The sequence below is a fragment of the Neofelis nebulosa genome, chromosome 4 (assembly GCF_028018385.1).
Source record: "Neofelis nebulosa isolate mNeoNeb1 chromosome 4, mNeoNeb1.pri, whole genome shotgun sequence".
NCBI classification, from domain to species: Eukaryota; Metazoa; Chordata; class Mammalia; order Carnivora; family Felidae; genus Neofelis; species Neofelis nebulosa.
The window spans coordinates 88,752,050-88,779,743 of NC_080785.1; the positions used below are offsets into that span (position 1 = coordinate 88,752,050).

A 27,694-nucleotide genomic window follows, 5' to 3' on the forward strand; every position below is an offset into this window, starting at 1 on the left:
AGCAGTGGGAAGATGCCCCCCCGGGGTTGTGCAAGTCAGTGGCTGTGCCGTTTAGTTTAGTTAATGCTTAATGATGAAAATTACTAACAGATCACATGTGGCAGCATCTTACAAATAGTACAGTGGAATATCATATTTCCATAGCACATCATTACTTGGATTCTTTAAAAATATTTTTTTAAGTTTATTTAGTTTTGAGAGGGGCAGAGAGAGACAGAGCACAAGCAGGGGAGGGGCAGAGAGAGAGGGAGAGAGAGAATCTCAAGCAGGCTCTGCACCACCAGCACAGAGCCTGACATCAGGCTCAAACTCACAAACCGTGAGATTATGACCTGAGCTGAAATCAAGTCAGATGCTTAATCGACTGAGCCACCCAGGCACCCCATCCTTACTTGGATTCTAATAACGAGTCAACACTTACATTCTTCTCCTTTCTTTCAGACTATAAACTTCTGAAGGGCAGGAAATAATCTCTATATTGTTTCGTATCTCTAGTGCTCATAGATGGTAGGCAAGTAATGTTTGTTCTGCTAATGTTTTATAACGCTCCATCAAAGCCTTTATCACTTTTTATTAAGGGTGTTTATTTATGGGAGGGTGCCTGGGTGGCTCAGTCAGTTAAGTGTTCGACTTCAGCTCAGGTCATGATGAGTTAAACTCCCACATCGGGCTCTGTGCTGACATCTCGGAGCCTGAAGCCTGCTTTGGATTCTGTGTCTCCCTCTCTCTCTGTCTCTCCCCTACCAGCCCTCTGTATCTCTCTCTCTCTCTCTCTCTGTCTCTCTCTCTCTCTCTCAAAAATAAACATTAAAAAATTTTTAAAAAGAGGGCTTATTTATGTATAGTTTCCTCTGTTGGCTTGTTCTCCTTATTTATCTTTTTATGGTTGGTGATGCTCATAGATGGTGGGCTTAATAAATGTTTACTGAAAGAATAGTAAGTTGATAGCAATTGATATGGCCAGGAAGAATCAAATAAGAGACATCTTGTAGGGTGGGTAGGTAGGGACTGGGGATCAGCTGTGGAAGGGGCAGTGATCTGATGGCTGTCAAATGGGGAGAGGAACTCTGGGCAGCTGAGAGGTGGCATGAGCTGCCTAGCAGGTTTTGGCTGTCTGAACGTTGGTTGTGTTTAATCACAGTCTGGGCAGCCACTTAATGGAGAGACTGTACAGAAGATTTAGGAGGCAAAGGCATTGTTGGGGTTGATAGCTTTTATGGGGACTTCCAACCATGACATGTTTAGTTTGTACAACTCTGTGGCATTCCACAGAAAAGGAAACAGTGGGAGCCCATGTGTAGAATGTACTAAAACTGAAGTTGGCCACCACGAGTAAAGATATTGAACGACACTAATCTTTTCTCTGGTACTAGTAAATCCTATGTCCATGGTGAATAATTTAACATAAATAATGAGGGGGTTAACTTGGAGGACTTAGTCTAAGGCCCTGTCTCCAGTGTGATGATTTTATATTCTTGGGAATAACTACACTAAGTAATTATATATCCATAAAGCTAGTGTCAATACATTATCCAATATTATTTTACAGGAAAAGGAAACACTTTCACTAAGGGGATGAATTGGAATAGAAGTTAAAAATGAAGGTCTGGAAGTTGAATTTCCAGGACTTCTTATTCCCAGCCCTGTCACAACTTCACTATGTAAAGGGGCCAAATCATTTATGTTTATGTGCTGACACTTCCCCATCTGTAAAACTAGGAAAATGCTACTTCCCACCTCACAAGGGTGTTGTGAAAATTAATTAGCTCGTGTTTACCAAGACCTGTGAGTGTCTTGGTGAAATCCCTCGGCAGGTGTCATCATTTTCCTGAAGCTTCCTTATAATGACGGCCACTACCAGCTGCTGCTTCTTGGAGTTGGAGGGAAAATGGCCCCAGAGCATATTTCTCCTTTTCCATATCCTTGAAATGTCTCCCCTTGCTTCTTTTCTGAATTTATAACATTTTCTCTCCATCTACAGCACATAGTAAGTGCTCCATAAGTGTTGTTTAATAATTGAACATCCACTGCTATGAAGTTAAAAAATGTTACTGTCAATAGTATGGTTTCCATCATTTCTCTCCCCAGGAACCTTTCCCCACATTGTCTCCACACCTTTTAATAGCGTTCTATACACATTTAAGAGTCTTTGTATCTGCTCTTTTCCTTAAGATTACTCTACCGATGACATTCTCATTGTCATCATCATCATCATCAGGAGAAAAAGCCCTTTGATATGAACTATACAGAATTTTTAAAAAAACCTTTTCACTCCTGGTTGATGTTTCCTTTACTCTCAGAGATACATAAAATATTTAGGACAAGTAAATATAGCCAACTGTCTTATCCTACCAATCGGGAAGTCAAAGCCCAGTTGCACTAGGTCACATTGATGCACTCACAAAACCGAGAGAGGGCAAGAATCTTTTGGTTCACTATTACAATGTTTTCTCAGTGAGGGAACCTTTCAAAACCATCTCAACCTATACAAGATAATCCTATCCCTACTATTACCCCTAAATATGAACAGCCGTTTCAAGCTATGGAAGGCTGTGTGTATTGTTGCTGTATGTACACACAAGTCTATTTATCTTAACTTCTGCAAGTTAATGACATAGCTGAAGCCCCTGGCCTTCTGTGTTTAGCTAGAAGTTTTGCAATGCCCATTTCAAAATGTGTCCTATATTTCCCTTGGTAGCCAAGGCCCTGTCTTTATGGTGGAAAAAAATTCCTCTATTATCCTATTTTTCTGTGTTAGATAAAAGTAGAGAATATTCCAGGGGAGATATATGAATGGCTGATAAGTGTATGAAAAGATGTTCAACATCACTAGTCACTAGAGAAGTGAAAATAAAAACCAAAATGAAATACAACTTCATACCCCCGAGGACAGCTATGATAAAAAAAAAAAAAAAGACAGCAATAACAAGTGTTGGCAGGGATGTGGAGAAATCTGAACCTTCCTACACTGTTGGTGGGAATGTAAAATGATGTGGATGCTGTGGAAAACATGTCCATTTCTCAAAATGTTGAACATGGAGTCAGCATATGACCTAGCAATTCCACTTGTAGGTATATACCTGGGAGGAAGCATAGATCAGCTCAGCTGAACAGAGAGCACCCATGGGTCACAGCCCATGACCTACAGATAAGAGTTAGAGAAAAAGCAGGCTCTAGAAAGGAGGTCTGAACTTTGGTACCAGGAATGTGAATGAGTTACGTATGGTGAGGGGCTCTCAAGGGGTGGGCCATCTCCCAGGAGACATGAAGACCCTGCTCTGGGGGAGATCCTCATGAAGAAGACACTGAACTATGACTGAAAGAAGGAAGTTGAATTTTGGGGGTGGAAATGAGAGGCTGACTCTTAGAAACTGTTTTGTACAACTGACTCATTTCATAGGTGTAAGGGCTGCATTTAGAACTGGATCTAGAACCATCATCTCCTGCTGGAGCCGAGATGTTACTGAGAACCCTGGTTGTCTTGAATGGCAGGCAGAGGCCGGAAGACCACTGATTTGGCAGCTAGCTGGGGGCACTTAATTTAGGCATCCCAGATCTTTTAGTAGAAAATCCCCTCGGTGATAATAATTAACACTAGGAAATTGTAGGATGCTAAATGACTATAACATTTTGGGATTTTTGGGTAACATTAATCTGTCCATGAAGAATGTATACTGTCATTCAATGTTCTTTTCTTCTAATTTTCTTATAATACACTGGGGTCTGAATGAGAGGATAAGGTGTTTAGACCACAGGTTCTGACCCCAAACAAACGTGATAAAGGTAAGGTATCCTTATAAGGTGACCTAGATCCTTCATGATACTGCTCTGGAACTAGGATGGAAAGCACATTACAGAGTTAGTAATAGAAGAATTTCAACAAGCCACCCCACATGGCCTTTATTTCTTCCTTGACAGAGAACAAATGGAAAACTTTGGTACAATCCTGGTTCAGCCACAGTGTGTCTGTGGGGAAAATCATGTAACTTTTCTGTGTCTTAGTCCTCATCTTAAAAGGTAAACAGGGAGACCTCAAGGTTAAAGAATACTTAGACAGGTGCCAGCCAATTATATTGATTTGTATCCTAATTTCAAAAAAAAAATGATAATATGTTTCATGAGACAAACAGGAACATTTGAATACTGAGTACTAAGTAAATATTGAATAAGAAGCTGTCATTAATTTTTAGGTGTGATAATGATATCATAGTTACATTGTTTAAAGTTCTCTTTTAGAGATACATACTAAAATATTTACAGTTGAAATGATATGTCTGGGAATTCCTTCAAAATTGGGGGGGGGCAGGAGTGAGTGGTGCTATTGAAAAATAAGGTTGCTTATAAGTCAATAATGGTTGAATGATAGTTGAAGCTGGGTGATGACTCTATTGAAGTATAGTTTGCTATTTTCTTAAATTGTGTTATGTTTTAAATAGATAAACGTGAGCCAAAAATAATCTGTGCTCCCTTCAAATTCATAGTAAAATTTTGATTTGAGGATTACAAAGAAAAGAAAATGGTTACCCTATTTTTTGGTAAAATAAGGATTTATTATTTTTGCTGAGAATCATAATTAGTAATGATACTAACAACTACAGTGTTCTGAGTAGGCCTACTGACAGCATTAAAGACTTTGGACCATCCTTCAAATAAAAGGAATTTCCTATAATTTTTAAAACACCTTCTCAAAGGAGAATGACTTCTATTTAATTGTTAAAGCAATCTTAAGAATCCATAGATAGCAATATGGGTGAAGTACAGCCAAGTCTCAAATTCTCTAATAAAATTTTGGCAACAAGATTGACAACAGAGAAACCTTAGTTGGAATGCAGAATTTCTGTAAACAGTTTTATTCTCTGTTGTAGTGGAAATGGAAATAGATTTTATTGTCTTAATGTGCAAATATTAACATATTCAGTATGTGAAAATCAATAGTACCATAGTTTACATCCAACAAAATTATTTTTTTATATTTATTTATTTACTTTTCAGAGAAGAGAGAGAGAGAGAGAGAGAGAGAGCGCGCACAAGCAGGGAAGGGGCAGAGAGAGGGAGACAGAGAATCTGAAGCAGGCTTCAGGCTCTGAGCTGTCAGCACAGAGGCTGACACGGGGCTCGAACCCACGAACTGTGAGATCATGACCTGAGCTGAAGTCAGACGCTCAACCAACTGAGTCACCCAGGTGCCCCAGAAGAAATTATTTTATGTTCTGTTGTCCTGAAACACCAACAGAAATTTGGTAAAGCAACAGCAATGATGTTCAAAGTATCAAAATGATGCATGAGAAAATGGTGACGTAAGAGAAGTCTAAGGTTTCCTTGACCTGACTGAAAAATTTTAGCATGATGCTCAGTAAAACAAATGTCTGTAAAAAGTCTTTCAGAACTTACTAGAAAGCTGGAAGTAACAATGGAGATAAATAATACCAAGGTAAGTTAAAAAAAAAAATCCCTCCTTTAAAAAAATGAACTTGTAATTCCCTTGAATATTTCTCCAAGACAAACCCCCAGAATACTACCTTTAGTTATTTGGTTTTCTTAGCAAAATATCTTTTCTCTGAAGTTATAGTTGGGATTATCATTGAAAATATCCTCCCTCCCTAAATCTGTTTACCTGCAAACAGGTAGAGACTCCTCTAACCCCATTCCATTATCCCAATCCTTCCACAATCTTTTTGCCCTTTCTCGTGCTTATCACTTTTCCTGTAAACTTCCCACAAACATTAAGTAGTGTCCATGTTGTGGCTAAAACCATCTGGCTTCCAAAGTGTTGCAGTTAATTCTTAAAGACAGTGGTATTGCTAGGTCATTAGGGCTGGTAGGAGGGAATGGATCATCTTCAAACTGTGGCTTAAAATAGCCAAGTCACACCTGAGCCTTCCAGTGGCAGCACCCACCCCCTGCTCTTTTCTCAGTGGATTTGAGTTACCTGCCCTTCTGTTGACTTACCCTCCTTCTCAGGTGACATTTCAAGAACCCATGCTACTTGAGCCACCTGTTATTTTTAGATCTGGGGTTAAACAGGAGGAGGCAGATTCAAATTAGGGGCTATGAAATTGATTTTGGTATCTTCCTCTCCTTTTCAGCCTCTCTCAAGAACTCCTGCATTCTCTCTTCCTATTTCTTCGAGGACTGTATCTCTTAGGCAAGCAATAAAAATGTAGAACTAATAGGGGTGCCTGGCTGGCTCAGTCGGTTAAGCGCCGACTTGGCTCAGGTCATGATCCACAGTCTGTGGGTTTGAGCCCCGCGTCAGGCTCTGTGCCCACAGCTCAGAGCCTGGAGCCAGCTTTGGATTCTGTGTCTCCCTCTCTCTCTGCCCCTCCCCTACTCACGCCCTGTGTGTGTCTCTCTCTCTCACGAATAAATAAACATTAAAAAAATTTTTTTTTTTAATGTAGAACTAATATACTGGTTAAGCCCATGAGCTCTGGGGCCAGACAAGCTTTATTTATTTCCAGTATCTTACTGAAAGTTTTCTTTTGAAGGTCACTGACTATCTCCTTATGGAAAAATCTAGCAAATTTATTGTGAAACTTTTTTTTCATTAGTCTATAGCGTGTGTCACTGATGGCCACCTCTTCCTACTTGATATTCTATTCTTTTTTTTTTTTTAACGTTTATTTATTTTTGAGACAGAGAGAGACAGAGCGTGAACAGGGGAGGGGCAGAGAGAGAGGGAGACACAGAATCGGAAACAGGCTCCAGGCTCTGAGCTGTCAGCACAGAGCCCAACGCGGGGCTCGAACTCACAGACCGCGAGATCATGACCCGAGCCAAAGTCGGACACTTAACCGACCGAGCCACCCAGGCGCCCCTTGATATTCTATTCTTACTTGCTCTTGGATACCACGTTCTTCTGATTCTTCTTAAACTCCCCTGAGTATATCCTCATGGTCCCTTTAAGAACTATTTGCACTCAAGCTGCTACTAAATTTAAGGATCCTTTCTTTTCCTTTTGAATGCTCTCCCAAGTTGAACTGCTCCAGTTTTACAGCTTTGCCTATCACCTCTATGCTCATGCCTCCAAAGTTTATTATCTTTCCCTTGGCTCTGAACTTCATATTTCTGTCAAATGGATGTTTCCATTTGTATTTCTAGTCACCACATTTAATTCAGCATCATTGGGTTGAATTTGCCACATTGTCCCTCCTGGGATCAACTTTTGCTTCCTCCCCACTTCTCACCACTCTCAAGGGCTTCAAACTTTACAGTTGTCTCCGGATGGGTGACCAGAAATATCTGGTGAGTTTTATCAATTCTTTCTTTGAAATGTCCTGTAATATCCGTCCCATCCCCTGCTTGTTAGCTGTAGCCCAGACCCTTGTGACTTCATGGGAGTCATTATCACAATGCCTTTGCCACTTTCTCTTACTTGCCTCTCTGTTCTCCCAATTGTTTTTTTCTTGGAAGAATATTCTCAGCTCGAAATCCACCATAGTTCATTTTTCCGACAAGTCTAAACTCCTCTATCTTTCTTCAGTGCCTGTGATAGTTAAGCCAACTCCACTAACAAACAACTTTCCAGAGCATCCAGATATGAGGCCGCTGCCTTCACCAGCAACTCCTGGGCTCTTGCCGGGCTCATGAGCCCTGTTCACATTGTTTCCCTAATTTAGAAATGTTCTTCTCCTTACCCACCTAATTCCTAGCCATCCTTTAGGCCACGACCCATCTCTTCCATGAAACCCTTTCTAACTCCCGCATTCAACATTGTCTCCAATTTCTAGCCCATTCCTCATTGAAGCTCTCAATTATATACAGCGTGTTTTATTTTTAAGTTATCTATTTTTCTCCAATGAGATGGTAACCCCCTCCAGGGCAGGAACTTAAGACAGTGTCCTACCATTACCATGGGTTTGCTCTTGTTAAGTGAGCTTAGGAAGACTTCTTAGTCTGACTGAAGGTAAAGTCTGATAATAAACTTGTGCTATGCTTAACAAGTATGATTATGTTGTTAACTCATAGATGTAAAAATGATTTACATTTTATAAATACTTACAATGTCCCAAACTCATCCATGCACATTGATTAGATTTCTTAAAAGTTTATTTGAGAGAGTGTGAGAGCAAGGAAGGGGCAGAGAGAGAGGGACAGAGAGCACCCCAAGCAGGCTCTGTGCTGTCAGTGCAGAGCCTGACATGGGGCTCGATTTCACAAACCGTGACCTGAGTCGAAATCAAGAATCAGAATGAAGGGGCGCCTGGGTGGCGCAGTCGGTTAAGCGTCCGACTTCGGCCAGGTCACGATCTCGCGGTCCGTGAGTTCGAGCCCCGCGTCGGGCTCTGGGCTGATGGCTTGGAGTCTGGAGCCTGTTTCCGATTCTGTGTCTCCCTCTCTCTCTGCCCCTCCCCCGTGCATGCTCTGTCTCTCTCTGTCCCAAAAATAAATTAAAAACGTTGAAAAAAAATTAAAAAAAAAAAAAGAATCAGAATGCATAACCCCTGAGCCACCCTGGCAGCCCCATTTATTAGATTTTTATACAGCAAAAAGTCTCATTTTTCACATGAAGACCCTGCAACTCTGGGACATGGAATGACTACCTTAAAAGCTCACAGGGCTGAACAGCTGGAACTCTCCACTAAAACACAATGCTTTCCACTCATTTATTTCTCTCTAGTAAGATCTAACTTAAGCAGTGTATATGGGAGTAATAGAAACTATGATTCGATCTATAGCAGCTTATTTAGGTTTTAACATAGAAATGTCTGGAGCAGAGTGTAATGTCTCTTGTGTTTACTCTCAGGGCCCCCTTCCCAGTGAAATGTAGCAGCATCCATTCAGTTCAACTCAGAAACCACAGTCATCTTCAACATTGCCCCTCCCCTCACCTTCTCACGTCCATTTAATCATTAAACTTAATTTTATCACTTCTATTTCTCTTGAATTTCTCCACTTGTCTTCATGTCTCCTGCACCTTACTCCAAGCTTCCAGCACTTACTGCCTCTAGAAGAGTCTCCTTACAGCTACTCGTATCCTCCCCAATTTGTTTTCCAGTTAGAATACGCTTTTCTGATGCAAATCTGAGCATGTCCCCCTATTCCTGGGGCACTTCAGCAGGCTTTTAAGCACCTATGTAACCATCCCCAGATCTTCAGTAAGACCTACAATGCTCTTCATGGTCTCACTCCATCTCACTCCGCTCTCTCTCTAGATCTGATACATTCTTTCAGTGTCTCACATATGCCTGCTACTTCCTATCACAGGTTGTTTTCCTTGCCTGGAACACCTCCCCCTACTGTTCCCCTAGTCAATTCCTATCCACCCTTTATCTATTACTTCAATTATGCTTTCCTCCAGAAAGTGGTCCTTGACTCTCCTGATAAAGGCAAATCTCCCTAGGACATATCATCTCTCAGCATCATGCAACTGTCCTCCATCAGTTACCACAGTTGAATTTTTTATTTACTTCTGTGATTACTGCTGGTTTCTGGTTAATAGTTCTTTTTCCCACTGGACTGAAAATTTGTTGAGGCAGGGGTAAGTTCATCCCCCTCACACAGACCTAGCATCCAATTAAACACTTCAAAAAATATTTGTTTAATGAATAAGTGAATGAATAATTGCTACTGGTAACTACCGGCCATTTTAGTTTGGGTAATGATTTTATGTCAATTTGTGGATAACCAACCTCAGTTGACTCTTAACTACCACTGTGCCAACAATACTGGAACCCTAGCCTTGTGGTCCTATGATAAGCGAACAGGTGGACAAAACTACCACCGGCACATTGTCACTCCTCACCCCTACTGAGCAGATGGCTTTAAGTCATCAGCATCATGTTTGTTTATGGTGAAGAGCTACGAGCTGAAATTCTCAATTCTAGAGAGCAAAGTAAACATAGGTGTCGCAATACTTTGCAAATGTGGAGGCAGTTAAGTTGAACTCAAGACAAGGAGGTACCACATTTAAAAAGTAGCTGGATATAAGAGCAGATAGAGTATAGCTATGCTAAGTTGTGTGTGAGACAAAGTGTTCTGAGTCTGGCACACTGTTCTCCTCATCTCTGGCATAGGGGAGAGCACAATAAGAAGTAGGTCTGGCTTGGGCTCCATCCATGTGCATTTCTGTCTGAATTATCTAAAAGGCATTGTTACAAGGCAGGACCACCTTTAAGACCACTGTATAACAGGGGCTTTGAGGGTAGTACAATAAGCAGTGCATATTTTCAATATGGTAACAAGAGGAAAGGGATGCTCATCAGATTTCTCAACTTATCATTTGAAAGGGCCAAATTCTTATGGGTAGGTGCAAAAGACAATTAAAAGATATATTAAAAGAGGAGGAATAATTACCTTTCTTGAGTAGAAAAGTCAAGGGTATAATCACTAGCTGGAGTAAATCTTAGAATGTCTTTTATTTGCAAAATGCTACCAAGTAGCAGGGTAATAATTCACAGAATTCATAAAGCCTTAAAAGACTGTTGCCTTAATGGAGTTTTTTTTTCTATTTTACTTATTAAGATCACCTTAATAATTCATGCATGGCAATACCTTTAACGAGCAACAAAATCTCACGTATCTCATTTAAACTTGGCAACTCTACTGACAGTTAATATAGTCTCGTAGCTCTGAGCCAGCAATTGTAGAGGGGCCTTAGGCTGTTAGTAACTGAAACCATCTCATTTATGATAATCCCAAGAAAAGTTATGTCCTAGATGAATAGTTGAATTTTATGATCATTTGCTAGGAAGATTTATTCATTCTTCATTTGTGGGGAAGCGAGGGACCAATAATGAGCCCAAACTGTAACTCCCGTTCCACATAATTGCACTGGTTGCTTTGCTTCTGTCTTAACGGCAACAACTGATTGCCATTTTTTTTTTGGGGGGGGGAGGGAACAGAATTTCCCATCAAGATTTTAAAGCTTTCCTATGATTAGCACCTCCTTGGATAGTGAAAAGAGAGAGGGTCAGGGAACACCATCCAGTAGGCAAGGTGAATTCTCTGTATAACTCAAAGCACTTTCCAGGCAATTTTATTAAGCCACCACCATTTCTTATGGACTCAATGAATGACACATTCATAATTGTTTTTCATATAAAAGAATGCTCCAGGTGGTAATTCTCGAGATACTATTTAAAATAAAATTTCAAAAGCAGACAATAATTTTAATACACACTTATTTGCTCTATCTATTGATATGACACCACTCACTGCTGTACCTAGAGTAGTCTAACAACAGACTCCATTTAAACCTATTCTGTATGCAATGTGCCTGTTTTAAATTTAAGTGAATCAAGTCGGAGACTCTCACTGATCCATATACTGTTTTCTTGCATATACCATTCTTTAAAAATGTTAGAAATAAAAGTCAGTATAGGTCTGGCTTTTGGGAAAAAAAAAACAGAACAATGTCACCACAAAAACTGGCTTCTATTTTGCTTATTTTTTTTTTATTCCTCCTTTTTTTAAAGTAAGCTCTACACCCAGCATGGGGTTTGAACACAAGACCCCAAGATCAAGAGTTGCATGCTTCACTGACTGAGCCAGCCAGCTGCCCCTTATTTTGCTTATTTTTAAAAGTAAACTCCATGCTTTGTGTGGAGCTCAAACTCGCAACCCCGAGATCAAGAGTCACATGCTCTACTGACTGAACCAGCCAGGTGCCCTTATTTTGCTTACTAAGATCACCTTGTTCATTCATGGCTGGCAATACCATCAATCAATAGCAAAATTGCATATATCTCATTTAAACTTGTCCTAAAAGCTGATATGACAAATTATATCAGATTTGGGTTCACTACATGCAGAAGCATCCATACCTGGTATAGGGAGGGAGAGGCAGAGTGATTCTGGTCCATTTGTTGAAAGTGTCTGATACCAGGATCCGCTGCAGGTGATAGCGACTGCATTCAACATTGGTAGGTAGACAATCCCTTACCAATGGGTGCCATGATAATCCAAGGTCTACTGAGTATTCCAATTCAATAGCTGAAACAGGAAACACCATTCTGAATATCAATACATGTATGTAGACCCAGGAACGGTAAATACTTATATCTTCTTATGTTTTAATTTCACTCAGATGTCAATTTGATTTTTCCTCAGTATTTATGTTTCCTATTTTGAAATGTTTCCCGGTTTGATTTTTCCTTCCATACAATACTAGTTATTATTTTTCACTTTCCAGATTAAAATAAATTTTCTTTTAAGGGGGTATGATCAAGTGAAACATAAATTTTCCTACATCACTCCTTATAGTGAGAAACTTTCAGAACAAGCATAACAAAACCATTGTTTATATGTAGTTAAAGCAACAGTAATGATAGTTATATATATATTTATTGTTTAATCTAATAGTTACAATATATTATAAAATTATACAAACTATATATAATTTGAGGTACTGTAACTATATGGTATCTATTTAATAGTTAACATACAAATACAAACATAGTAACCATATATTTTAATGATTACTTTTTAAAAAGTTTTAAAAAACTGAGCAACTTTCCCTAAATTTGACCATTCAATAGGGATCCTGACCAATAATGCCAGTTTTGCTCCTGATACAGGTTAAACTTCTTACAAGTTGCAAAATCTCTTTTGCTCTTATCCTGCTCTGCTGTGTTGTGGAATATACTGGGAAATAAGAGAAGTATCAGGAGGGACCTGAAGGACATGTAACTTGTGCCAAAGAAGGCAGTCAGGCTGTGGGTCTATGAAAAGATACTTTTCTTTTTCTTCTTCTGAAAAATTCAACTTATGTTCTATGTTTTGTATTTCTCTTTAAGTCTTTAGAAACTGCTTCAGGCCCAACCTCCGTATTGAAATTGCTTCCTCTAAGGCCGTGATTCTCAATCTTGGCTGCACACTGAAATCACCTGGGTACCGTTAGAAACTACTAATGCCAGGGTCCCACCCCCAGGGATTGTGATTTCACTCTTCTGGGGCACAGCCAAGGTATCAGGAGATTTAAAGCTCCCCAGGTGACTGTCATGCACAGCCAGTGTGGGACCACTCACTTCAGGGAGGTTCCTAGCAACCTTTTCTAGTTAAATACAGTGGTTCATCTCAGTCTTCATTGTTCTTGTTCTTCCTACAGCGTTGGATGTTATTGATTATTCCCCAATTCTTGAAACTTTCTTTTCTTTTGGAGGACATTATTCTGAATCTCCTCTCTTACTTTCCTGTGACTCCCGTGCTAACTAGCCCAGCTGTGGGCATTCTTCCAGACTCCATTTCTGGTCTTCTATTTTATGTATATACTCCTTGGGCTTCAACCATGACCTGTGTGCCCAGATTTGCCAATTTTATGTCTCCAAGCAATTTCATTAATTCAATAAATGTTTGCTCAGCCTGGCATTGCACCGGATGCTGGCCTATTGTGGGTGCACAGTATAGAAAAAGTTCCTGCTTTCCATATTGTAAGTCCTCTTCAGTCAGGGGATCTCCACTAAAAATTACTTCTAGAACTTGTTGTGATGAGCATCGGGTGTTATATGTGATGAATCCTTAAATTCTACTACCAATATTACACTATATGTTAACTAACTAGAATGTAAGTAACTTGAAACAAACAAAAAAACAAATAAATAAAACGACTTCTACCCCAACTAAAGAAAAACTCACCATTTTCCCTAATAAATAAACATCTTTTCTTCACTACTAAATTCTTTTCTTTTAAATGTTTATTTATTTATTTTGAGGGGGGAGAGAGAGAGAGAGAGAGAGAGAGAGAGAGAGAGAGATTGCACAAGCAGGGGAGGGGCAGATAGAGAGGGAGAGAGAGAATTCCAAGCAGGCTCTGCACTGTTAGTGCAGAGCCTGATGCAGGGCTTGATCCCATGAACTCTGAGATCATGACCTGAGACAAAATTAAGAGTCAGACACTTAACTGACTAAGCTATTCAGGTGCCCCTCTTAACTACTAAATTCTATCAATGGCAATGCTTTTGCACTTGTTTTCTGGGTTCAAAATTTATAAATTATTTTAGAAATTTTACTCTTCCTCTTCTTTACCCTCTGTGTTCAAACTGTCAGCTGGTTGTGAGATTTTTTGCTTCTTTCCTTTTTGTTTGCATTGTCTCACATCAATATTATCCATCTTATTTCTCTTCATGCCACCTCCTCTGGAGATTACCACTGAGGCTTCCTTATTGGGATTCTTGCCTACCCACCTTCATCAGCTTTTGGGCTCATCTCCCAGAAACACACCATGCCGCTTCTCTGCACTTGAGTCCTTTTATTCATGTCCTTGTCAGGTACAAATTCTTTTTTTAAAACTTTTTAAAACATTTTTCAAATCTTTTTTTAATGTTTATTTTTGAGAGAGAGCATGAGTGGGGAGGGGCAGAGAGAGAGAGAGAGAGGGAGACACAGAATCGGAAGCAGGCTCCAGGCTCTGAGCTGTCAGCACAGAGCCCGACGTGGGGCTTGAACCCACAAACGGTGAGATCATGACTTGAGCCAAAGTCGGATGCCCAACCAACTGAGCCACCCAGGTGCCCCTATAAATTCTTGTATGTGCCTTGTAAGGCTCTTCTTAGTTGGCAACTCTGCTTATCCATCTCTGCTTTCGTCTTTGATTTTGTCATTTAGTTCAACCTTTCTCAAGAGGCTGTGCCAGCCTATAGCAGAAAGTACACAGGAGGGTAGAGTGTCAGTCCTGGTGCTAGTGCAGGCCTATTGTGTCATAGCTTACCTCCTTGGGTTCCCATCCATTTCTTATGCTACTGAGGGAGTAGGCATCTAGAACCTTACCACCCTTTTCCATTTTCAAAATCAGCACTTTCCTCTCCTCCACTAGATGCAAATATTGCCTGTTCAGGCAGGTCTGCTCATGGCTTTTGGCATGGACTAGGAGGACCCCCACCTCTGTCTCTTTGCTTATGCTGCCAGCCTAGCTTGGGGTGTCCTTTCTTCTCTATTCACTCTTCAAATCCACTGCAACCATCAATGCCCACTTGAGACAGCTTCTTTGTGAAATCTTCCCAAACTCCTTGGATTGGCCATCCATTGGTCATCTCACTCTCCTTTGAGCTCTCATCACATTTGGCATCAGCACCAATCCACAGAGCACTTGACTTTGTCATTTATTGCACTCTAACTTTTGGAAGTATCCCCTCAACTAGACCTATTGAAGACAGATGGGTACCTTATACTTTTCCATGTTCCACCCCTGCTGACTAGGTTAGTGCTGACTAATCGATCCTGAGGTAGAAGCTGCACTTCTGGGAGTCCCCTTAAGATATGTCCACTAAGTTCAAACTAACAGAAATATGAAAAATCTAGATTTTGTAAGACCTTGGAAGTAACCAAATTTGTCAGATGTTGGCCCCCCAGAATCTAAAACAGAACAAGGTCCTTGTGAACATTCTAGTTTGTATCTCTTGGAGGAAGAATGATAAGGGGTGGTAAAAGGCTGGAAGACTACCAGAATCCCAACAGGTTTGCATTCCAGTGAAGGCTCCAAGTATGCAATGATGTCAGTTTTTATATCTCCTAGGATAGGTGTGTGTGTGTGTGTGTGTGTGTGTGTGTGCAAGTCATGTGTGAGTAGGAGTGTGTGTGTATACAACCTTGAGGATGCAAACTGGTCACAATGAGGGTGGCCTAGAATATGCTATGACCTAGAATGGCGAAAAGTATAAGGCAAAATGGGAACAACAAAATGTCATGATTCCTGGGGAGTTGGAAAGAAGACAGTAACCAGACTAATCTAAAGCCCTATGAATTAAAACCTATGCAAATGCAAATTTATGTGTAAATCCTATGGCTTATTCTGGCATTCTCTATGTGATGAGAGTCATAATTCTGCAAATCTGATCGTACAAGAAAATTCTGGATTTTCCAACAAGAGATAAATTAGGGGTTATTATATCTATCTATCTCTATCTATCTATCTATCTATCTATCTCTACCCGGAAATGGGGTAATGTTCCTCTACCCGGAAATGGAATTTTTACCATAACAGGAGTCTGTGACTGAGCAGGAGGCAGCGAAATCTATCTGCAGGAATGAATCCTCATTCACAGCAATGTCTGTGGTGACCACATAGCGGGTGCTGGCCTTTTCAATGAAGACTAGGGCATCTCCGGTAGAGCCACACACAGGCATCTTGGTGCCTCCTGGGTGAAGCAGCCATTTCCTACTATCCAGGGTTGTGAAATCATCCTCCAAGACTGTATTACCAGAAATATTTCCTCCAATAAGAATCTGAAATGTATTTTCAAGAAAACAAATTTTTAATATGGTTTCAAGAGACAAGAAGAGTTCCGTCTTTTTGTTTGTTTTTATCTGTCAGATTGCTCAAAACTGGCATCATACAGCAAGCATACTGTTTGGGGCCTTTCAGAATGCTTTTGTTTATGTGGTCTGCTTGCCCATCTGGCAAGAAGCTACAGAAAACAAATTGAAGTATTGACAAAACCATTCACAGCCTTCATGGGCCAAATTGTGCCTTTGGAAACTACATGCACCCAAGCTGGGAAAGCAAAAGTTGGCTTACATGTGATTATTTTCCATGTGAAATTTCTATTTAAGGACAGTTGTATCCTAAAGCATTTCAGTTCCAATTTTTTGCATGGATTCTATCATTTGTTAACAGGTTCTTTGGGATCTATTTGATATGCGTTTTATTATGTATGAAGATCGTTTAGAAGTGTCCATGAGGCTGTTAGGAAGATTTACTTATTTCTTCTTCAAAGGCTAGGAACGAGGATTTGTAAACTACTGCATGTGGTACCAGTGCTAATTTGCACATTTTCCTTTTAAGGGAATTATAACCTCGCATCACACTTGATAAAGTCCCCCTATCCATATGGCAGAATTCTCTATGAGCAGGACCTGGGCCTTCTGTTGTGTTGCTGGTTTTTATAGGCTCAGGCAATTGAAGGAAAAGAGAAGGAAAGGAAGCTAACTGCCATATCTAATCTAGCTGTATGCTCTTGGGCAAGTCATTCAATTGTTGGTCCTGGGCTTCCTCTACTGAGCGAGGGGGCCGGACTGGATGCTTTGTAGGCCACATGCAGCTCAAGTGCCAAACATTACAATAGTTAATCCTGAGTGGACTGACCTGGTCGATAACCCAGGGACTGTAGAAGTGCCCATTTTCAGATGGTTGCCACCAGCGGAGGCGAGTAGAAGTGGAACGGGCCTTCAAGGGTATCTCCAGGGCAATGTACCTGCCCACGTTGCTGGAGTTGCTGAAAAGGAACTCTTGAAGGAGGCTCCATGAGAGGCCGCCATTGAGTGAATACTGTAGAAGCACGGGTTGGCTCCTGGGGTCAGGAACACCTTTACCACATCCCAGCCTCATGAAGAACTGCACAAATCTGACATGAGTAAAGTTTACTGTAGATTTTTTCACTTCAGTGAGAAATGCACACTATTAACATAAGACAAGCACACAGGGTAATAAGGGGAAAGTGCACGGTTTTAAAGAATATGATGATTTAACAAGTGTCTAAAGCAATCATTTCAAATCCCAATTTTCCTTGTTAATGTAAGGGAGTTAATGAAATGAAAAAAAGGCAATTCTGTACTCAAGTTTATATTTTGTACCCTTCCACAGAGGAGAGTCTGAGGGAACTGAGCATTCCCCAATCCTGTTGCTACTCTATAAGAAGATGGGAGGGGTCCAAAGCCTCTTCAAGTTTGGGAGTGTGTATTGCTATCTATTTAAGACAAATTTGTCCTTAGTATCTGAAGCTGGAAGAATGCTATGAATGTAGTTTATGCCGTTAATTGGCGAAATCATCCATTTTCAGGTCTTACCAGTTTTTCAGATCTCATGTTATTGGTTTTGGGGAGACACATTTAAATTCAGCAGTTGTAGCACCTCTTTGTGAAAGACCAGGCATCTTTTGGAAGAGGTGTGTCGAGCCTGGGCCTCTTTTCTGTCTTTTGTGCCACGGGCAGGAAAGTGCGTATGGGGTGGTGGTAATAGTGGGCTGTGCCAGCCTCTGACTATTGCTGGGTCTGGGATGGATGAGACTGGCCATCGAGAATCATGGCAGCCAGCCAGTGGCAGCCTTTCCAACTGGCAGGGAAGTGGACAGAGTGGCAGCAACCAGCTGGGGTGCCAAGGAAAACTAGCTCACATGTTATCTTTGGCAGGCAAGCGGCTGGTGCCTGGTCTGGCCGCTATGCTAGCTGGTAATGCAGAATAAATTTCATGTGTAACCCAACACATACACCCAATTATGTATGCATGTCAAACACAGGCAGCATATTGGGGCTCATAATGAAAGTTATCAGTTCCATATATAAAACCATGCATTCTTCATGGGTTCCTCCCCTCCCCCATCTCCATTAACTGGGCACTCATTTATCTCATAACCCCAAGAAAATTGGGATTTTACATGGAGCATTTTGAGGTCAATATATGCAAATCCCACACAGCATGCTACTGAGATGAGATAAATAATGGAGCTTTTTAACCCTGGATTAATGAAAAAAAATACATAGTGCCTAGTGACGTTTAGAACTATAAAAACAATAACCATTTACAGAAAAAAGCCTTTTAGCCTATTGTCTATTGTATTGGAAAATGTTTATATTAATTTAGTTATGGACAAATCCATGTCAGAATTATTTTGGAAAGATCTAATAATTTCTAAATTAGAGAACTTGGCTGCTAATGATAAATCTGAAATAAAAAGCATCAAATTAAACCATATGCATTAAAATAGGATGAAGATAAATAAAATCTTGCTTTCTATAATAGTAAGATTATCTCACAGAATTGTATTTTTATGAGGCACGCTCAAATTTATAATTCAATAAAATAAAAGATTTAGGTGAAAGAGGAGGATAAATATGTTGAGATACATTTTAAGATTCCCTGAAATGTTCTGAAAAACAAAAACACGACTTCTTTGTTCACTTGCAAAAAATAGGTCAGGGTTCCATTTTACACATGTTAAGTTGTCTTCTTTATTTTCCTGGCTAAGTTTTTGGCTCGTCAAGTGATCAAGGGATATACATCTTGACAGGACATAATCCTCTGAGCCAGTTTAAAATGTTTGTTTCTCAGTGGCTGTGCTCAAGTCAGAAAATGAGTACCTAGAAAGCAGGAGCAAATCATTGGAAAGAAAGGCTTACAAAGAATAAGGCTACACTTCAAATATTTTTTACTTAAACTGCTAATGGATATAAAATCAATTGTGAATAATTGGAGGATGCATGGTATTTCAGTTGAGCTTTTACTAAGCATGGTGTAGATAATTTTCCACGTAGTCCAAGTGCTCATGAAAAGTATTCTCTAGAAGGTGGATAAAAAAGATGCAACATTATTTTCTGGAAGTGAAAGGAAGTTAAACATTGTCATTTCCTAGTCACTGTCTTATAACCATCACTGTCTTGATATTAACTTTTGTCTGTTTAGCTATGTTTCATTTCTGATCTAGTTTATTTTGCAAAGCTCTCTGTTTTAGAATAGAAATTATATACATCATGTCTTAATGGAGTCTTAGATAAGACAGCAGCTCAGCATGTCCCATGGATAGCCTTGCCCTTCACATGTCTGCTTCTTTCTGATGTACTTATGTTCTGTTACTGTCTATCACAATGTGGTTTCTCAATAGCATCCCAAAATGTTTACCTAGCATGTGATAAATCCAGATCTCGTGTTGTCAACATGCGCAAACCATCTTCATTGAAAAAGAGGTTGTTTCCACTGGAAAGGATTCCACACTTCCGAGATGGCTTTCCACCACTCATTAATAAGAATCTATCAGATTCTAGCTGACCTGAAAAAAAAAAGCGGTAAATGTGATTTACCTATGACCGCAAATATAGGCATATTCTTTTTTAAAGGACAAGGGCCTTATGTAGTTTTGAAATACAAGTCATAAATATCGAAGTCATAGATTTTGGGATAAGAGGTCTCTTCAACAGTTTAGCTTGTGTGAATTGTTCAAACTTAGCTGGATAATTTAAGGGTCCACATGATAGAAGGGGGAAGAAGGCTTTTTCTGAGTATCTATGGTCTAGCCAGATGGGTCCTTCCTTTCTGCTCTTCTATGCTGCAGAAAATGACACTGGCTGGTCAGAGAGTGATTCCAGCCAAAAGTAAGAGCATAATGTAGCTTTTCCACTGGCTTTTTGATTATATCTTTGCTACTCTGAGGACAGTATCAGGCAGGTGTTATAAAATATTTTTAAAAAACACAGTTTGAATGGGAGACATTACAGAGTAATTTAATATTTTCTAAATACTGTCCTTATAAATCTCTTTGGATACTTACCTTAGATCTAGAGAATTTTTTGATTGTGGTAAAATGCACACAACACAAAATTTATCTTTTCCAGTATTTTACTATTATTTAAAAATTTTTAATGTTTTTTTTTAAGAGAGAGAGAGAGAGACAAAGCATGAGTGGGGAGGGGCAGAGAGAGACAGAGAGACAGAGACACAGAATCTGAAATAGGCTCCAGGCTCTGAGCTGTCAGCACAGAGACCAATGCAGGGCTCGAACTCACAGACCATGAGATCATGACCTTAACTGACTGAGCCACCCAGGCCCCCTTATTATTATTATTAATTTTAATGTTTATTTATTTTTGAGAGAGAGAGAGACAGAGCATAAGTGGGGGAGGGGTAGAGAGAAAGGGAGACACAGAATCCTAAGCAGGCTCCAGGCTCTGAACTGTCAGCCCAGAGCCTGATGCAGGGCTCAAACCCACAAATCATGAGATCATGACCTGAGCTTGAAGTTGGATACTTAACCCACTGAGACATCCAGGCTTCCCTCCAACATTTTAAAAGCAAACAACTCAGTGGCATTTAGTACATTCACATTCACATTGTGCAACCATCACCACCACCTAGCTCCAGAACTTTTTCATCACCCATAAAGAAAACCTTACACCCATTAAGCAGTCATTCCCCACCTCCCCTTCATCCAGCCCTTGCCAATCACTAATCTGCCTTTTGTCTCTATGGATTTGACTATCCTGGAGGTTTCACATTAATGAAGTCATATGATTTGTGGCCTTTTGTGTCTGACTTCTTTCATGTGGCATAATGTTTTCAAGGTTCATCCATGTTGTAGCATCCATCAGTGTTTCATTCCTTTTTATGGCTGCATCATACTTCATCGTATTGATATACCTAATATACCTAATATTAAAATGTACTTTAAAACCATAATTATAACAATTTTATAAGCAACTTGGGGAAAAGAAAAAAAAAGCTTTTAATCTCACTACCCTAAAACACATAGCCATGACATTAGTTCAAGACGTTCTCTTAGAATATTTTTCCATTGTTCTATCAGAGTATATCTCCAATGGATATAATTAATTGTGAATAATTTCAATCGTTATATGAGTATAACATTATCATCATGTTATATCCTTTTTTTCTACGTTATAACATTACCATCATACATAATGACATTAGATTCTAGGTATAAAACCAAGGTACAGAAAGCAATGAGAGGCTGCTTATTGAGTTGATGACAAACAATGACAGGAATTTACATTTCTGGAAACTTGTTCCCTCTACCCGAGATTAACCCTCTAGAGACATTTTTTCTTTCTTTTTCTTTTTTTAAAAATATATAATTTATGGTCAAATTGGCTAACATACAGTGCGTAAAGTGTGCTCTTGGTTTTTGGGGTAGATTCTCGTGGTTCGTCACTTACATATAACATCCAGTGGGGAAACATTTTCTAAAATTATCATTAATCGTAAATTACACGTGATAGAAAAAGTGGTGAAAATAGCTTTAGTTTTCTCAATCATGGTCTTGTTCATTCTCACTGACCATTGTTTCAAAAAAAGAACCTTACACAATTCGGAACTAACTGAAGGCATGGATGGTCTCAATTGTAAGGATAAATAATGAAATATTAAAGTGGAACTTAATGATTACTTTTTTTGTTTTTAAGTAGGCTTCACGCCCAGTGTGGGGCCCAATGCAGGGCTTGAACTCACAACCATGAGATCAAGACCTGAGCTGAGATCAAGAGTTGGATGCTTAACTCACTGAGCCACCCAGGTGCCTCAATGATCACTTCTTTTAATTACCTGCATTTAATATGTAAGTTCTTTTCCAAAGCTACATAGAACTTATTTTAAGTGATTACCTTCAAAATCATCTTTGAGAAAATCAGGATTTTTGGTGCTTATTTTACAAGTTGGACCTGAGTAGCCAGGATCACATATACACTTGGTTCCATTGATACAACTCCCATGTCCGTTACACATCTCTTCACATTGGGGACCGATATAGACATTGTCAATGGCCCATGTCACGGGCTGAGAGCCAGCAGGGTAAAATCCTTGGTACCATCTGAAACGCACAGATCTGGAAAAGAGGTACAAGTCTTTTAAAATGGAATGAACAGAACAATACGCTTTCAAAGTAAGTACATCTGATCAATGAGTAGTGGGCAGTTACCACCTCTGCACCACAATCAAGAAGTAGAAAAAACGAGTTGACATTTCAAGAACACAAACTCTATTCCTCAGTCTCCAGGATTTTGCCAATTATGTTCCTATTTCCTGTAAGTCCTTCCCAATCCTATCACTGGGTCGAATTCCAACTGACCTTCCACCTTTTTCAATATTGACTTCTTTGGTGAAGCTGTCTCCACCCTATCTGTCTACACTCTGCATAACTAATTTTTTTTTTTAGTAAACTGAGGTAAAATTCACATAATATAAAAGTAACCATTAGCCATTTTAAGCGTATAACCTGGTGACAGCACATTCACAGCATGAGCTAACCACCACCTCTATGGAGTTCCAAGACATTTTCATCACCCCAAAAGGAAACCCTATGCCTATTCGGTAGTCACTGTCCATACCACCCTACTCCCAGCTCCTGACAACCATTAATCTCCTTTTTCTCCATATGGATTTACCTATACTAGATATCTCACATAAATGAAATTATACAATATGTGACCTCTAGTGTCTGGCTTTGTTCTTATAGCATAATGTTTCTGAAGTTCACCCAGGTTGTAGCAAGTATCAGATTTCATTCCTTTTTATGGCTGAATAATATTCCATTGTATGGGTATACCAACTTTCTTTGTCCATTCATCAGCTGATGGACATCTGTTTGTTTCTACCTTTTGGCTATTGTGAACTGTGCTTCTATGAACATTTGTGTACAAGCATTTGCTCGAATACCTGTTTTCAATTCTTTTGGGTAGAATGATAGAATTGCTGGGTCATATGGGAAATAACTAGTCCTTTACTTTCTCTCTCTGCCATATTTTTGACAGAATTTCCATTATTATAGTTATCCCAGCTGGAGATATTTAAAAGTGTACCTATTTCCCCTATTGATTTTGAGCTCCTAGAGGCCAATGCCTATGCCTCTTTCTTCTTTGACTCTTTTGTGGTGCCCAGTACAGTGTTTCATATACACTATATGTTGTTTGTCATTTGTTGTGAAGAGCCTCAAGAGCCAGACTGAGATTTTTGGATTTTATCCTATTGGTAACAGAGAACTGCACAAGATTATTTAATTTAATTTTTAATTTTTTAAATGTTTATTTATTTTTGAGAAAGAGAGACAGAGTGCGAGCAGGAGAGGGGCAGGGAGAGAGGGAGACACAGAATCTGAAGCAGTCTCCAGGCTCTGAGCTGTCAGCACAGAGCCTAATGTGGGGCTTGAACTCACAAACTGTGAGATCATGACCTGAGCTATAGTTGGATGCTTAACCAACTGAGCCACCCAGGTGCCCCACACAAGATTATTTTAAAGAGAGGAGTGACATAATCAAATTTGTTTGGTTAGATGCCTCTTATTTCTTAATTACTTTTTTTATTATTATTTTAAAGATTTTCTTTTTTATTTTTTTAAATGTTTATTTATATATTAAATTTATTTATTTATTTATTTATTTATTTATTTATTTATTTTTTTGAGAGAGAGACAGAGTGTGAGTGGGGAAGGGGCAGAGAGAGAGAGGGAGAAACAGAACCCAAAGTAGGCTCCAGGCTCTGAGCTGTCAACACAGAGCCTGATGTGGGTCTCAAACCCACAAGCTGTAAGATCATGACCTGAGCCGAAGTCAGACGCTCAACTGACTAAGCCACCCAGGCACCCCTTTATTTATTTTTGAGAGAGAGAGTGAGCAGAGGAGCAGAGAGAGAGAGAATGAACAGGGCGGGGGCAGAGAGAGAGGGACAGAGGATTCAAAGCAGGCTCTCTGCTGACCGCAGAAAGCCCAATGTGGGCCTGAACTCACAAACCTTGAGATCATGACCTGAGCTGAAGCCAGATGCTTAACCAACTGAGCCACCCAGGTGCCCCATCTTAATTTCTTTTTAAATCAAAGATAATTTTCTCTTTTATTTGTAAGTAAATTGTGCTATCACATTGTTGATGATAAGTTAGCTTCTTGGAAATAACCTACATATTTAGGTAGCAGTCAAGAAATAGTTTAGTATTTTATTATACACAAAACTCAGTTCAAAGAAGACGGGTTTACACAAAACTCAGTTCAAAGAAGACGGGTTTATTTTTGAGGGCATGGCTATAGACATGGCATACACACTCATTTTTGTGCCCTGTGAATCTGTCCCATTTCCAGTTATCATAGAAACCAAATTCAGAATTAAATAAGGAGAAACAGAAATTAGAAGTCAATTTTAGAAGTATTTATAAGGCTTCTAAAGTTTAGTAGATAGTAAAGCAGATGGAGTCAAGTTCCCACATATAATTTTAACCCTAATTTCATTGTTTATATCAAGTCTCCCACTATATGGAGCTGCTCCCAAAATGCCAGTTCATAATTACATTTTATTTTAAAATACTTGTCAGAGTTTAGTCTTGGCAAGAAGCACTTTCTACCCTTTGAACTTTCAGACTGCTGAGCTGAGGGAAATGGCTGGAGTTTTCCTTTGAACAAAAGCCTACATGGATTTTTTTGAACTTCTTATTTATTCAAATGTTCTGAATACAAATGAACCACCTTGGTTGGATATTTATTATTGTTCACCTGCCTTGACACGGAAACTGCAAGCACTATGATAAATGGGCTGAAGGGTCTGGTTCCACTGTGGTTCCCTTCTGCTGAAATCTTATTTTGAAAATTTCTCACTGCCACCCTCCCTGATGAATGTCAGTGTCTGTTCTCCCAAGCCAGCAGTATTCAAAAGGACCTGTTTTTTAAACGTAAACTTAAAATTGCAAGCACACAACAGTGCTTTCATTAAACGGGGGTTTTGGTTGACTCATTATGAAAGTGTGTAAAGCAAAAGCAATTAGGAAGTTTTAACCACAAAAAGACTCTAGACAAAAAGGACACAAAGGTGATGTGAATAAAACTCGATGAAAGCTCAATACTTCATGCTTCAAATGTGAATGGACTGTATGTGGAGGCAAAAATGGTCATTTCTGCACCTGAAAACATTTCATATACTTTTTGGGTACCTGGTGCCTAGTAAGGTGCACGGAAAGGGGTCATTTAAATATGGGTTATAAATATATATTTTAGCATCTAGCTTGTGCTGTCACTATGTACCATGTTGAATACAAACCAAGGAATGGTTCACTGAGTTGGAGAAAATTTAACTTTTGCCTTCCAGCAATTCATGCCTGTGTGGGTTTTAAGAAGAGTGCTAATTCTTTTACTGAAACATGGACTAGACAACACTATTAAGGCAAAATCTTCTCTTTGCAAGAAATGGTTGAAGGCAATTTGAAAGGTAGGTTTAAACCATTCTGAGAGTGGGCACGCCTCTTCAACAGATATACTTTTTTTTTTATGGAAATAAAAATGGCACGGAGTACAAATAGCATGATGGTCTAAGTTCTGTACCTTTAAAATTGGAGGAGGTATATTTTAAACTGACACCCCAAACCAATAGGTGAAAATATATACATTTGTCTTGTTCAAATTATATTGCCTTGTAATTTCTCTTGCTCAGATTTCCAAATTGTATTTCCCTATGCATCAACACAGCCCAATGGACATTACCAATGGTAAGTTTGGTGATTTCCATGACACTGGAGCACTGTCCTGTGACTTTACTGCATACTTCTTTAAAGGGGATTATTTCCATGCGGGAACTTGCTGAAACAAGTCTCAGTTGTTAAAAAAATTTAGCTCACAGCCTACAACTTATCTTTAGGGTTGTTTCCTAGTTAATCCAATTCTTAGCTGAGAACAGGAGGAAATTAGAGGTCCATTAATGAGAAAGCCTGGTGGGGTGCGTGATTGGCTCAGTTGGTTAAGCGTCCAACTCTTGATTTTGGCTCAGGTCATGATCTCACAGTTCGTAAGTTTGAGCCCCACATAGGGCTCCATGCTGTCAGTGAGGAGATTCTCATGGCATTTTCTCTCTTCCTTCTCTCTCTGCCCCTTCTCCACTTGTGTACATGTGCGCTCTCTCTCTCTCAAAATAACGAACTTAAAAAAAAGAGAGAGAGAGAGAGAGAGAAAGCTTGGGGCTGTCAACAATACCATAATGGTTAAGGTTTTGGTCATAGGTGTCTGTGTGATTGGCCAGTAGGCCTTTTCCCTGCCTATGCTAACTACATGGAGTTTTGACAGCCAGGCTTCTGTTCATTGCTTAGCTTTCTGGCTGTAGATGAGTGACTCAGATTTTCTTTTCCAGAAATATGGAATTAAGAGTTCCAGCACATGAGAACTATGATTTGCTGAGTGAGAGTAAAGTCAGCATGATAAAAATGGGGGTCACAGACTCCTTTTGCTGAGGTCCTCACACTTTCTAGGTGGGGTCCATGCAACCTCCCCAGTATGCTTCCAGTAAGCTCTTCTACTTTTTGGTAAGCCTCTTTATATTTCCTGCAACATATAATCTTAAATAATACAACTGATTTTGGATGAAAAGTTTTTCCTGAGCTATTTCTCCCTGCCCTATTCTTCTACACACAATCCTCCCACCGTCCACGATGGCAGCTTTCTGGTTGTGCTGGCCGAACTGTTAGCCCTATCTTCTTGAGGACATTTTGCTTAGTAATGCTTTTTTTTTTTTTTTTTTAAACAGTTGGGATTTTCCATTGGGATAATATCCTGGTGTAATAGCAAGAATTACCAAATGATGTACTTGAAAGCACAAAATATTCAAGTCCTTAGCAGTCAAATTATAAAAATTATGCTGATGATATGATGAGAAGCAAATGGATTTATGTTCAAAGAGAATGCAGACATGTGAAAATTCACTTTCACCCTTTTGGAAAAGTACTAGGTATTAGTAGTTTTGCTTGAAGACCCAAGCCTTCTAATTACACTGAGTTTCACATTGGGAATGTAAATCTATTTCCATCTTGAAAGTATATTAGTACTTTCTTCTTTTCTTGACATCCCCTGAAAGAATGAGTTCTTTCTTCTGAGAGAAAAGACAAATTCTGAGGCAGCCTGCTTTGTTGACTTCCTCTCTTTGTTCACTTGTATTATTAGTTTTATATTTTGAACCATACTTTTCATTTCATTTCTATTAGAATTGAAGTCCTTTATCTCCAAATAGCTTTCAACAGAAGAGTCAAATATATGTAACAAGAATGCTGAGAGAGGTTGAAAAAGCAGAAATGCCTGGGGCAGGGGGTGGGGGAGAGAGTGGAGCAATTTTTTTTTTAATGAGACATCTAGATTTTCTGTGGGGTTCCATCCTCCAGCTGTGCCCTTTCCCTACACAAGGGACACAGGTAGATGTCTGAAAGTCATAAAATTCTTTTTTTTTAAACGTTTATTAAAATTTGAGAGAGAGAGACAGAGAGAGACAGAGCACAAGCTGGGCATGGGCACAGAGAGAGGG

At 39.5% G+C, this 27,694-nt stretch overlaps 1 protein-coding gene across 3 annotated transcripts in view; it reads right to left on the bottom strand.

The window, feature by feature from the left end:
- RELN (reelin) overlaps window positions 1–27,694 on the bottom strand; it is a 537,501-nt gene that overhangs the window by 49,305 nt on the left and 460,502 nt on the right. For all 3 annotated transcript variants that reach the window (XM_058725343.1, XM_058725345.1, XM_058725342.1), the window contains exons 42-46: window positions 22,042–22,262; window positions 19,550–19,697; window positions 17,021–17,279; window positions 15,912–16,161; window positions 11,766–11,934 (exon numbers count right to left, since the gene is read on the bottom strand). In XM_058725343.1, the coding sequence (XP_058581326.1) occupies window positions 11,766–11,934; window positions 15,912–16,161; window positions 17,021–17,279; window positions 19,550–19,697; window positions 22,042–22,262 (1,047 nt within the window). The remainder of the gene's footprint in view (window positions 1–11,765; window positions 11,935–15,911; window positions 16,162–17,020; window positions 17,280–19,549; window positions 19,698–22,041; window positions 22,263–27,694) is intronic.